This window comes from Radiomyces spectabilis (assembly GCF_025331425.1).
Source record: "Radiomyces spectabilis strain NRRL 2753 chromosome Unknown BYT42scaffold_17, whole genome shotgun sequence".
NCBI lineage: Eukaryota > Fungi > Mucoromycota > Mucoromycetes > Mucorales > Radiomycetaceae > Radiomyces > Radiomyces spectabilis.
The window spans coordinates 616,509-628,515 of NW_026251942.1; the positions used below are offsets into that span (position 1 = coordinate 616,509).

At 40.6% G+C, this 12,007-nt stretch overlaps 3 protein-coding genes and 1 non-coding gene across 4 annotated transcripts; 2 read left to right on the forward strand and 2 right to left on the reverse strand.

Moving 5' to 3' along the window:
* Nucleotides 1–732: 732 nt before the first annotated feature.
* On the reverse strand, nucleotides 733–2,335 carry BYT42DRAFT_505161 (uncharacterized protein; the record flags this gene model as incomplete). Its single annotated transcript, XM_051565009.1, has 8 exons — nucleotides 733–996; nucleotides 1,070–1,155; nucleotides 1,226–1,435; nucleotides 1,494–1,555; nucleotides 1,616–1,707; nucleotides 1,769–1,882; nucleotides 1,954–2,048; nucleotides 2,125–2,335. 8 exons carry the CDS (start codon nucleotides 2,333–2,335, stop codon nucleotides 733–735), a joined length of 1,134 nt encoding a protein of 377 aa, XP_051418729.1.
* Nucleotides 2,336–5,459: 3,124 nt separating this feature from the next.
* On the reverse strand, nucleotides 5,460–6,264 carry BYT42DRAFT_589017 (uncharacterized protein). Its single transcript, XM_051570318.1, has one exon. It carries the CDS (start codon nucleotides 6,209–6,211, stop codon nucleotides 5,864–5,866), a length of 348 nt encoding a protein of 115 aa, XP_051418730.1. The 5' UTR covers nucleotides 6,212–6,264; the 3' UTR covers nucleotides 5,460–5,863.
* A 178-nt stretch (nucleotides 6,265–6,442) lies between these two features.
* Nucleotides 6,443–6,893, forward strand: BYT42DRAFT_618551 (uncharacterized protein; the record flags this gene model as incomplete). Its single annotated transcript, XM_051572297.1, has 4 exons — nucleotides 6,443–6,490; nucleotides 6,549–6,633; nucleotides 6,692–6,756; nucleotides 6,831–6,893. 4 exons carry the CDS (start codon nucleotides 6,443–6,445, stop codon nucleotides 6,891–6,893), a joined length of 261 nt encoding a protein of 86 aa, XP_051418731.1.
* A 3,679-nt stretch (nucleotides 6,894–10,572) lies between these two features.
* BYT42DRAFT_t151 lies at nucleotides 10,573–10,645 on the forward strand. Its single transcript has one exon. It is a non-coding gene; the product is annotated as a tRNA-Arg (tRNA).
* Nucleotides 10,646–12,007: the final 1,362 nt, after the last annotated feature.

Consider the following 12,007-nt stretch of genomic DNA (forward strand, 5'->3'; position numbering starts at 1 on the left):
ATTTTATACGACGGCCTGTTGGATAAGCTATTTGGCGCGTTTCATGGGATCACTCCGCTTGTTCTTCACGGTGATGCAAATCGAGGTTTCCAAAGCAATAATTGTGCTTTGTGGATCTCGAGGTTGTTCTACTGAGCTCAACGGTCACCATTCCCTTGTCGCTGAAAAGGTATTTTTCAGGGATGCTCTATAGTTTCTGTCTGCCGCTAAGCAAAATTTGCGGTTTGCATGGCTGCTTTCTGTTTACCTCGTAGATCTTAATTTCACACTATGAATCTATTGATATAGGCTTAACTCAAATGAATCCACCATAGCCTGGGTGTGAAGGAACGAAATGGTCAACAAGTATTGCGTGCGGGCACATGTTCAGAAACAAATCATGTTGCATTGTGTCCAGTTGCCTCAAGATTCTCATCACCTAACTTAGTGCTATATGTGTGTTAGAATTTATTTAGCAAAAGTCGTCCAATGTAGAAGGTGGATCTCCAGTAACATGCGGCATCCAGAAATGATGTACGACTAGTTAAGCAGGCAAAAAATGGCGGACTATGACCTTCATGAAATAGTGAGGACAACAGTAGTGCGTATAGCATATTATTTTGTTTGCAAAAGATGGGGGAAATTTTTCTCGAACGTAATACAATGTCCTGCAGTAGTATAAATAAATTTGTGGTCTATTAGCTTATCAAAGATGGGTAAAAAAAAAAAGGGTTATACATTTTGGGAGATGGATTAATCGTCTTGCGGCCATAAACCTTGCGCTTTGAAATCGTCGATAATTCGGATGACATTCTCGCGCGTAATATACGGATACGAGTAAGTGAAGCCGATAGATTCGATCTTTGTTCCGTCCGCGTGCAGACTGTGATTTTGCAGAAACTCTTCATCGAGGTATGGTGACAGGGGTGAAGCGACAATTTTGGATTTTTCCAGCAGTTTAGCCCAAGGCGCCAGATGCTTTTCGTTGATATCATCCGTAATTGAACTCAAGTTCATCTGTAATACAATTCGATTTACCGACCAGTTTACCGCGTGAATGGTTTTGCATTAGTAAATTCTTGGACTATACCTTTGCAAAAGTACAAATCAAGGTATTGTAGTAGCCTGTCTGGATATTGTAAATGTCGCGTAGGAAGCCGTTGACAAATTCTTGATCTGATCGTCCAAAAGATAGGACTAAATGAGCAATTGCAACGTTACATATTTCAATCCGATGATCATATACCTGTATCTTGCTTGTCAACGAGGTTGAACGTGATGGCTTCTTTCGGCTCAACTTGATATTTTTTGTTTTTAATATACCAGCGGGCGGTGTACCAACAGGCTTTCACGACATCGTCGATGTGCACAGTGTTCATTTTCAGATCTCCCGACCATAACAGCTTCATTTCTTCGTTGAGGTATTTATAGATACGACCCATAATCAAACGAGGAGCTGACCGAACGCGAATGAGAAATCGGATGATTGCACAATTTCCGTAATGATGACTTACTTAATCCAAGATACGTGCCGGGACCGTAAACAAATGCAGATCGCAGAACAACCAAATTCAGGCTTCAAATGCAAGGTGAGCCGAGACGAATAAAATGACATATCCATGGAGATGATGGTTACCCTGGCATTGCTCTTAGTGCTTCTTCTACTTTGTATTTGTATTTGGCCATCGCTGTCCATGGTTTGATTTTAGCCATTTCATCCGACGGTTTCTATTCTCATGCAACCTTTTAGTGGCCTTTAGTCAGCATCACCACGAATACGATAAATTACCTCATTTTCGCCATACACTTCGCAAGAAGACATTTCGATAAAAGCTTTCACGTTACGTTTCACAGCTTCCTTGGCGCAATTAACGGACAGCATGTAAATGCGTTTCTCGTAGACCTAATCACCGTTATCATCCATTTCAATTTCCCGGGAGCAATATGGAGAGGTGTAGTTTTCCGTGATTTTACCTCGGGAGACTGCGAGTATTTAGGCTCACCAGCGAAATTGAACACGCAATCGAATTCTCGACCATCGTCTCTGTCAAAGCACGACGCAATAGCATCTGAATAACCCTCCGTCAGAGATATTGCCAGTATACCGCTAATTATATACCGCATTCTGCCGGTTGAAAAAAGTACCTGGATTGATCAGGTTGCTTTGTTTGAAATCCACTTTTTCGAACATAAGCTTATGTTCAGCCGATAAAAAGGCGGTTTGTGGGAGCATTTTATCGACCACTCGAACATCGTCAGCCAACTTTTTGTCGAGAATATATTGAACAAAGTGTCTACCAATGACACCCACACCTCCCAACACTAAAACGTTGCCAAGTGAGTCGTCCGCTGTCATGCTGTCAGAAAGGAGGGTGAAGAAACGCAGGTTTGTTTGGGTTTGGTTTTTTTGCAACGGAAGAAAGAAAAAAAAGATAACCAATACCCTTTCACCCACATTATAGGAGTTCCAACATCTTAAAGTTACGAGTCACGAACGTACGGATTATCGGCCTCATTGAAGAGGACATGTGCGTCGGTATGGAAACCATCGTCGGCTGTTGAATCTTAAATCTGCTGTTATCAACGTGGCAACCCGATCAAAAAAAAAAAAAAACCAATCGCCCCCTTGCAAGGAACACACTTGGTGAGATAAAGCATGCAATAACTTATCAGGAGCTTTTTTCTTGAAGTATTCTATAGGATACTCGTTTTGCATCTTTTTTGAAAGGTGATGATACACGATACTATTATTATTATTATTTTTTAAAAAAAAAAAGAAATGATCCGATAAACCTCGTGCGAAGTACACCAAAATAAGACAAGTCCGACATAACTGAACTTTTAGTTGTGCGAAAAACCCACTATGGGTATTGGGAAAGCAGGATCTTCAAGTCAAGCCAAGCCGCGTGACCAATTGCCCCCATCTCCAGCTTATGTGTGTTAAGTCGTGAAAAAATGAGTCCCGGAGGAATGGAGAACCCTATATTCTGCTGGCGGCTGTATTGTGCGTTGGTGTGTTTGAAATACCATCGTAGTACAATTTCCCGTATCAGGGTGTCTGCGTATATTCGAGAGCGGCGGTTGCTCAAATAACCTAAAAAGGGAGACATTCAGAGGGAAAGATCTTGTGTCATGAGAGGCTGAGCAGCGCATGGAACACATCATGGTCAAAGCGACATCTGCTTAATTTCGCAGCTTTATGAACAGTTATCCAACTTAAGCTTGCAAGGAATTATGAGAAAATATCATCCATAGTCTAAATACATTGTATACGCTAGCACTTTTATATATCGATACAATCAATTTCATGGGAAATAGAAAGGAAAGTGTCGTAATTCATCCGCCGCACCTACAAGATGACCGAAACTTTAAAAATCCATCTCAGTTTTCCTGTCCAATTTTGGCTTATTGTCACGTCCATGCAAGTTTAAAACTTTCCCTAATAAGTGTATATCCATGTATAACGTTGCAAACCAGAGAAATAATAGACTGCTTCACAACGGTGATTTCATTATAACCAGGAATACAGTCCATTCTTTTCTCGGAAACACCATATCCACCCATTTATCACGGGGTCAACATCGCTGTCCACCGAGAAACCGAAAAAGTTTGGGTTTTTTTTTTCCTTTTCATGATTTTGAGTTTAACAATTACCATGTGGTTTAACAAAAAAAGACAGAACCTTTGCCGAGTCATGCGCACGAACACTTACCAGCTTAGGTAAGAACATGGTGAAACGGGCGAAAGCATTTCTGCAATGTAATACGCATTGACATGTATCTTTTCGTTTAATTAATATACGGCTTGGATTCTTTTCCCGTCTTCGTTATACCAACAACCAGCTTTCCGTAGAAGCTTGCGTTCCGCTTGTCTATAGGCATGCAACCGCAATTTATTCTCTATATTTCTTGAAATATCAACATGATCAATTACTTTGCTGCTATTGTCGCATCTATTTCGCAAAGATGCACACGAACTCAAGTTTCATGCATGCATGCAAATCTTTGATAGCGCTCATCAGCTGCTCTATTTGATTTACTCCTGTTCGAAATATACCCTCTGTAATTAATCCTAGCGTAACGTACATTTGTCGGTCGTTGAAATGAACCTCATCGGCAGAACGCAACATTGCTGTTAACCATATGTAAATCTGCGCTATTTTGACGGACCTTGTCTCCAAAGATAGAAATATAATATTCATGCAAAACAAACATGGGCAAGTCGCACCGTAAATCAATATTGTCTGTCTTAGCACCGGTGAGCCTCTGCAACTGGAAGCACAATAAAATAGTGAGTTGATTCCCACGTCATGCATCCACATAAAGTAGTAGCTCGTCGGGTTTCCATCGTGCAGTGGGTGTCGCGAATAACCGCGCGATCGTTTCGGATAGTGACTGACGCTTGATTTTTGTCGTTTTGCCGGCGTGACACGAGGTTCCATTGCTCGCACTTTTAAGCGTGGTGTCCAACCGCTTTTATTTTTGGTCCGAGTGTCCTATTACTTTTGAAGTTCCAGCCATTTAATATTGGCGTAAGAATTAGAGTCCAATATAGCGTTTGTTCATCTGTATGAGGCATCGCGAGTGAAAATATCACACGAATTAACCTCCGTCTGGTCTGGTTATATACATGTAGAACACGTAGCATATTTCACGCGGTGCCGTTTCAATAATAACCGAAGGAAAAAAAAAAGCAAGCTTGTCTGCGATATGTTCGTTTTTCATTAAAAGAGACGGTTTCGTATCATGTGCATATGTCCATCCCAAACTGAGAATCGCATGAAGCAGTATCTTTAGCTGGGGTAAATATCAAGTTTTCGCTCCAATAACGATGCTGAGGAGCAGCATGGTCTGAATGCAGATTGTTGCAACCACACACATCATACCTGGTCCGTCGGGCTTCATACGTTTTCCCTTCTTGTAGACCTCGGCTGGAAATGGGCTGCCCTTGCAAATTAAGTAGCTAATTGCTGTAAATGTGATGATCGAAATACCGATACCTCCGACCTTTTGCGTGAGTGCTTTCTCGTTCTCGAGGCTTTTGTTCGATGCAAATATCCATTCATTACACTGAATTGTCCGCAATGTTAACATGATACAGACGAAGCGGCATAGTAAGACATGACAGAATAATACTTTCGGGATCTGCTTACTCATGTGGGCACTTAGACTGAATAAAATCATAGAATTCTCCGGCAATCATCCAGGAAACAGTGAAAGTACATCGATCAAGATGCCACAGTAAAACAAATCCGCGGTGTTGTACGGTAGTGTACAAAAATATGTTCGATGTTCGCGAGCCGATCACCAAAAAGCCTGAGATTTTTGAATGCATTGCCCAATCGAAGGATAGATGTCTGTGATGAATGACACACTGTCATCAGATTGCTCTTCGCTTTACGAGCTCCATACCTCCATAAGTTCAGTTAACACTCGGCTTGTATCTAATCGCTAGAACCATGAAATTTTATTGACGTATTTACCACGGCAAAGTATTTCAACCATTTCTTATCAAGTAAAAGCTAAACGGAATGAGAAATCTCCGATACGAGACTGCCGAGAAAGATGCCCGGAAGCATTTGCGGTTTTCAAGAACTTCGCAACTGGGTATGGGTGGAGGGCCAGAATGGAAATCAGAGACAGTCGGAAGAGTCTAACGATCATGTGAATCATAATACTTGCTGTGCTTTACAGAATTTGCCGGAATTGCACAGAAAAATCTCCAAACGAGCCTTTCATTTCGATAAGCAGGATCTTCTAAACGGATATTCGAGGCCGTGAAATGTTTCTTTGCAGTTGAAACTCATGTTGAAGTATAAGAATGTTTGATTATGATCAGAATTTGATGGTTTGCAATAATACATTCACGAACGGATGGATCAATACTACCCGGAAGCTGCGGGCGGACTCATTGACAAGGTGCTTACTGAAACAAAAATTTCCAAAGATGGGTTGAATTTTGACAGGTTTGTCCCAAAGATGGCAACAGGCTCCTGCAAGAACTCCAAGTTGCAGCTTTTTTTTTCTATCACAGTCAACCCTAGATTATCTTTGACGTATCCTATGAGCAATGCGAAAGTAGTGGGATGTCCTGCATAAAAATGGTGAGTCAATGTGAAATCAGATGCCCTTTCTGCAGGCGCAAAAAAAAACATCAGAAGCGAACACATAAATACAGGTTGGCGAAATGGTTTCAGCATATTACGCTTCATGACCCTAATAGAAATAGCCATTATCGAAATTCGCCTATCCCAGAGATCGTCTTTCCATATGAGTTCATTTTTTTATAGACCTTTGTTCCTGGTAAGAATTGAGCACGGACGGCAGTTGTCGGTCTGAGATGGAAATTCTGAGAAAAGCAAGTCACCACGTGAGACACCATCAAAGGATGTTTTGGCCGTTCCCCAGTTCTTTTCGGCGCGACTTTATTATTTATTTTTTTCTTCAGTTCAATAAGTTAAACAATGTCGACTGACAAGAAATTTGCAAGTGAAGAACTTCTGTCACAAAAGGTATGCGTCTGTCAAATTTGAATTTAACCGAGTCATTCTCCTCATGCAACTGTGATAGTGGGACCACGTTATTAGCAACTTTGTGGTCAAGACCGGTCTCGGCCTCAGTGCCGGTATTGTCTTGTCAGCATTATTTTTCAAGAGTGAGTCCACATTACAGAAGTTAAAAAGCTTACATTTGTATTGACGGAACAATCGTAGAACGTAGCTGGCCCATTGCCATCTCTACAGGCTGGGGCTTTGGTGTTGCCTACGCAGATGCACAGGTATTGTGATAATGAAGATCTCTCTTTGTCTTGGTATGCAAATCATGACTTACCATATTCTCTTCATGTTATAGCGCGTCTTCCATCCTTCCAACGTGCCCGGTGTACGATTTGAAAAACAAAAACCGACTGCTTAGGCATGATAACCAATAATCAAGAAAAGTAAAGCCCCCTGTCGCATTCATAAACCAATATTACAACAAAAGAGATGGTTATTTTCCTGTACGAATGATCTCGTGCCACAATGTTTAGTATCGTTCATCATCCGGAAGGGGATATTGCGCTCGAAAGATATGGATTCTAAAGGTGATGCCGGGGGAAGAAGGTGTACGAATGGTTGCGTCATAGCTATGATTGTCTCAGCGTTTTTTCACTTCTTCTCCAGCAAATGATGGGAGAAGCACGTCAAAAGCGCTGTAAAACGATGTGTGTATGAGCAGAACCACGACAGTTCAATACTTTGTCAATTATGCGAGCTCATTACAAGGCTTCGAGATGTTTTCAATCTCCTTATCCTGCTTGGTATGAGTCTTATCCACGGCTGTTCACATATTTTTGGCAAAAGACTATTCATTGTGCTATTTTGTATCGATTCTGTCGATATCCTTTCCAGAACGGGGCAATCACCTATTAGTCCAAGGGGCATTTCCAGCTTCGAGAATATCTTTATTTCTAACATCAGCCTGAAAGGCGTTGTCCCCAAAAGAAGTGAATAATTGAAACTTTCAGCATACTCGGAAATGATGGTCTTCCTGCGTACACATCTGAGCTACGATATGCTATTGGATATTTATTCAGGCAGCATAAAAGCTAAGCTTTTGGATTTAATGAAAGGTCGGAACATTTGAATCCAGTCAAGCAACATTTTTGATTCAAAGCGCCTTCAGAAAATTGGTAGATGCGGGATAATAAGCCAGTTACCAATGTATTCAAAGAACCTTGATCGATCGTAATACAGTATGCCGTCATACAGAAGGTCAGAGTATTCTGAAAATTTTTTAACAACAAAGCTTAACTTCTGCTTTTTCTGAAAAAGATTCCCATAGCAGCAAACGACAAATTGCAATCTTGTTTGGGCTTACCCAGTCGAGAATTCACATCCGTAATAGCCTTCCATATGATACCTGCTGTGGAACCACTTTTCATAAATAATCGTACGTGGTATATGGGGAACCAACGAACCTGAGGGAAAATTAGATAAAGTCGCTCTGTCACGCCTAGTCGAAGTTATGGCCGACGGTTCCGAATCATGATCGGCCAACCAATTTCTGCTCTAACCTTGGTCGCCAAGATCAGCCGGCCACATCCAACGCGGTGTCTCCTAAAAATGATACGTGCCGTACGTGAGTGGCAGATTTTAACAAAGTTAATGTGTTCGACAATAGGAAGCAATCGACGCAATTAATTCCAGTTCTAGTTCCGCTCTTTGCTTAATCCCAACCTCTTCTCATTTGTGGTAGATCGTGCTAATGTATTACAATTGCTCTGATTCTTTGTATAGCAGGGTTATTTTTTTAATTCGCAATAAAGGGGCTGAAGAAAATTCAAAAATGGTGGGGGTTGGAAAACGAATATTATCGTGAGGTTTTAGGATCCAAACTTTTTAGATGCAGAAATACGCTTCGCGACAAACGCTAACCAGCATAGGAGATTGTCCCTTAGGACCAGAGAAGGATAAGTAATAAAATAGAAATAATTTAGAACGAGAGTGAAATAAATTAGATCGATTTCCGAAAGCAGCCCTTTAATATCCCAGTTATATCGGAAAGTATCTTGATGTCTGTTTGGCACAGCAACCCCACTGGCATCAGCTGAAAAAATTCATAATGGTGCCTCTTGAAAAAGCTGATTAACAAATTGTAGCGCCAGGTGCTGCCGTGATATCAGGTTCGGTTACCAGGATGCAACCGGATGCTGCTGCTGCTGCTACTACTGGGTTACAGAGAAATATATTAAGGGCTATGAGCTTTTCAAGATAAAAGATCATATGATTTATTTTACAAGTTTGATTGATACTTATTTCCCAGCAGAATATTCATACAACTAACCTATATAAACTTGGAAATAAGCAATATCAGAACTTTTCAACCAATCAAGAAAAAAAAAAAGACTCAGGCATGCAGCCAAAAACTCAGACTTTAGATAATCAAAATCGGCAAACTATGAACAGACGCAACATCTTCCACTTTTTTATAACTTTTGTACATCTGCTTTTGAATACTCCTTTAAATGACTGCGACATTCTTTCTTCTCTTATCTTGTGTGCTTCGGTCGAAATTCCGTTTTTTAGATTTTGGTTTGTGATAGTACATTTAATTTCACAAAAATGTCAAATCGCGATATATCTCCTGGCCCTATTGGTTCGATATAGGCGCGCGGCCAATGTGAGTGACTGCTTTTTTGGTAATTTGATCGATTCCCAGGTTACGGTAATGATCATCGTTTTTTATTTTATTTTTCCTTGATAAGCGAAATAGAAACATTGCAAGTGAAAAGAGAATTCCACCAAAATGGAAACTTTAGGGTTTTCTGATTAAGCGATTTCATTCAAAGAATGTTGAGAAATTGCGCTTTTTGCCTGAGCACAGCAACGGATGAATACTTCTTACGTCACGGGACAATCACATGATTGTGTGGTCACGTGATCGCGTTTGCAGAACTAGAATGTTTTTCAACTCGACAAAATGTGAAGTGTGGTGGGAGAGTGGTAACCAAATTAATGCAAGAGTAACCCAAAGAAAGAATATTCAGAACAGAGAAGATTAGCTTCAGAACTTCCATGGTTCTTTCTCCAAATACTAACTTCTTGTTACCGTAAATCCGAATAAGGTGATAGCCAACTGTAAAAACTATCAGACTATTCCAAAGAGACTTTCAAAAATGTAGGCGCTAGTCCAAAGTGTATCTTCGAAAAGATGTCTTCCCAAAATAAGAGATCAAAAGACAAAAGCTTAAGGATATAGATACAGAAATTTCTAAAAGACATTTAAGTACTTTCACCGGACTATAGTTTCTTAACTAAGGAATTACATAATATGTAAGAACAATAGAAATAATCATGGTTTGAGTCATCGTCAGAACGTGTAATAATCATAAGATAATTTCAGATCGTTAAACGAACTTCACGAAAAATCGAACGGGACTTCCAATTCACACTCCGCTTCTGAAAAAGAAGGAACCGACAAATCGATCGATATTTCATCGCCCAAACATCATAGCACCACGGGAGAAACACCAAAAGAAAGGGAAAAGACCAACGAATTCAGGCAACCACAGAAATTAACCAGAACAAGGGAAATCCGAAAAAGGCAGTCGGCCGAGGCTTGTACAACTTTGGTTTACGCAAAAAATGATACGGGTAAGTGGCTGGCGATTAAAGAAGAACGAAAATAGGGATCGGGGAATGAGTGGTAAGCGATAGAGCCCGCGGTACAGATATGATCAAGGTAAAATAAAACAGTGAAGGTCGTTGCACGGGTTCCGCCTTTCCGCAAAAATATACGATCAGTACCGTTCTGACAATACTCCTTATTGCCGTTCTGATACTGCAATCCAGGTATATTTCCGTGACAGTCAAAGTCAATATAATGTTAGAAATAGGGTCGTCAATAAGTCTGCTGTCAGCACGAAATAAACGTAAGGCCCCCAAAAAAATAGATCTCAAAGAAGAGTCGATTTATTCACAATGCACGATCAATTCGATTTAAGCTAAAATTTACATTCGCAAATTCCGGGCCGCATGCCGGACAGCCAACTCCGGACCAATATTTTAAAGGCCGACCGGAACATCCACAACAGGCCGCATCAAAAATGTAAGGGGCTATGGCCAAATGGATAAGGCGCCTGACTACGAATCAGGAGATTCCAGGTTCGACCCCTGGTAGCCTCGTATTTTTTGCTTTTATTTTTTTGTATTTCCTAAGACGTTCGCTGTGTCGTCGTCAATATTCTGTGCTGGAATTCCAATGGCCAGATATACGATTAGGGTAGACAAGGACAGTAAGAATATGGGAAGATAAGATGATCTTTATATTCTTTTGGTGTACGTGGATATTTATACTTTGGGTCTTCTAACTATCGATGACAGCATGGGGTACAGAAAGGGAAGGTTACGCTTATGACGTATCATGCTTAGCCCTACTTCTTGACGAGGTTTCTAGAAAGGGATTGTTGGCCGATCGTGATGTAATGGTTGCCAAAAGGGGAAACCCCAAAATGATTGGTTGAGCATCAAAAAGGCTACGACAGCTGCAACACTTTCGTTTTTGGTAATGACGCTTTGATCACCTTCAAGCAAGCGTTTCCTTTATCGAACAGCTCGGCTGAAAGGCTGAGCATTCAGAACCGAAATACCCTGCGAAGCCTTATTGTTAGTTACGCCGGTTCTTCTTTTGCACCGATTAGATTTGCTATACCAAAGTTTAGCAAATACGGAAGGTAGCGCATTGGCTCGTCCGCAGATTGGTGTCTGGAGGAAGCTTCGAGAAGGTATGAAGGACCAATGGATGAACGAGGCATACCACCAAAGGTATTGCCTGGAAAACGGAAGAACTATAGGCCGAATCCGTTCAGCATTAAAGTGGTCCGGAAACTTCTTGATTTGCCATGTTTCGGAATAATTCTGGAACTTTTGCAGGAAGTCTGCGAGAACCTTCCTGAAGACGGTTGACATAGAAAGATGTATCTCTGTAGAAAATATAAATATGACCATGTTATGGTAGAAATAAAAACAATCAACTACAGATTTAAACTGGACTCTAAAGGAGTACTCAAATCTGACATTATTACGAAATTATTATAGATAACCCAAAAAAATCTAAATATCCCCTCGATCAAAACGAATAAAGATCATCAATTATCTATCCTCCAATTCTATTTTATTCCTTCATCTATTGTCCGTGGAATCAGTATCCGGAATAGATCCAGCAAATCTTGAAACGCCATTTTTAATGTTAAGGTTCTACGGGCGGATAGGAGGAGGAAGTAAAATAAAAGCCTTTTCTTTTATTTATTTTACTTTTCTTTTACTAAGAGTGAGTCAACTGTCGTACTTCACTCGGATCTAATATACCGACAAGATCACCAGAGTGGGAAACAAGAGGACTAAATATAGGAAGGACGACTCTTTATTTTGTCAATTGGAAGGGGATATTTATATGTGCTTATTCGGTCTATGTTCTTAAAGCGGTAATGGCTGAGGCGTGAGGATAGAGAGCTGAGCGGCTAAAACTTCGATAAAAGGATGTTGTAC

Coding starts and splice junctions, on each gene's coding strand:
- BYT42DRAFT_589017 (XM_051570318.1), bottom strand. CDS start 6,211: ATGGCTATTTCTATTAGGGTCATGAAGCGTAATATGCTGAAACCATTT.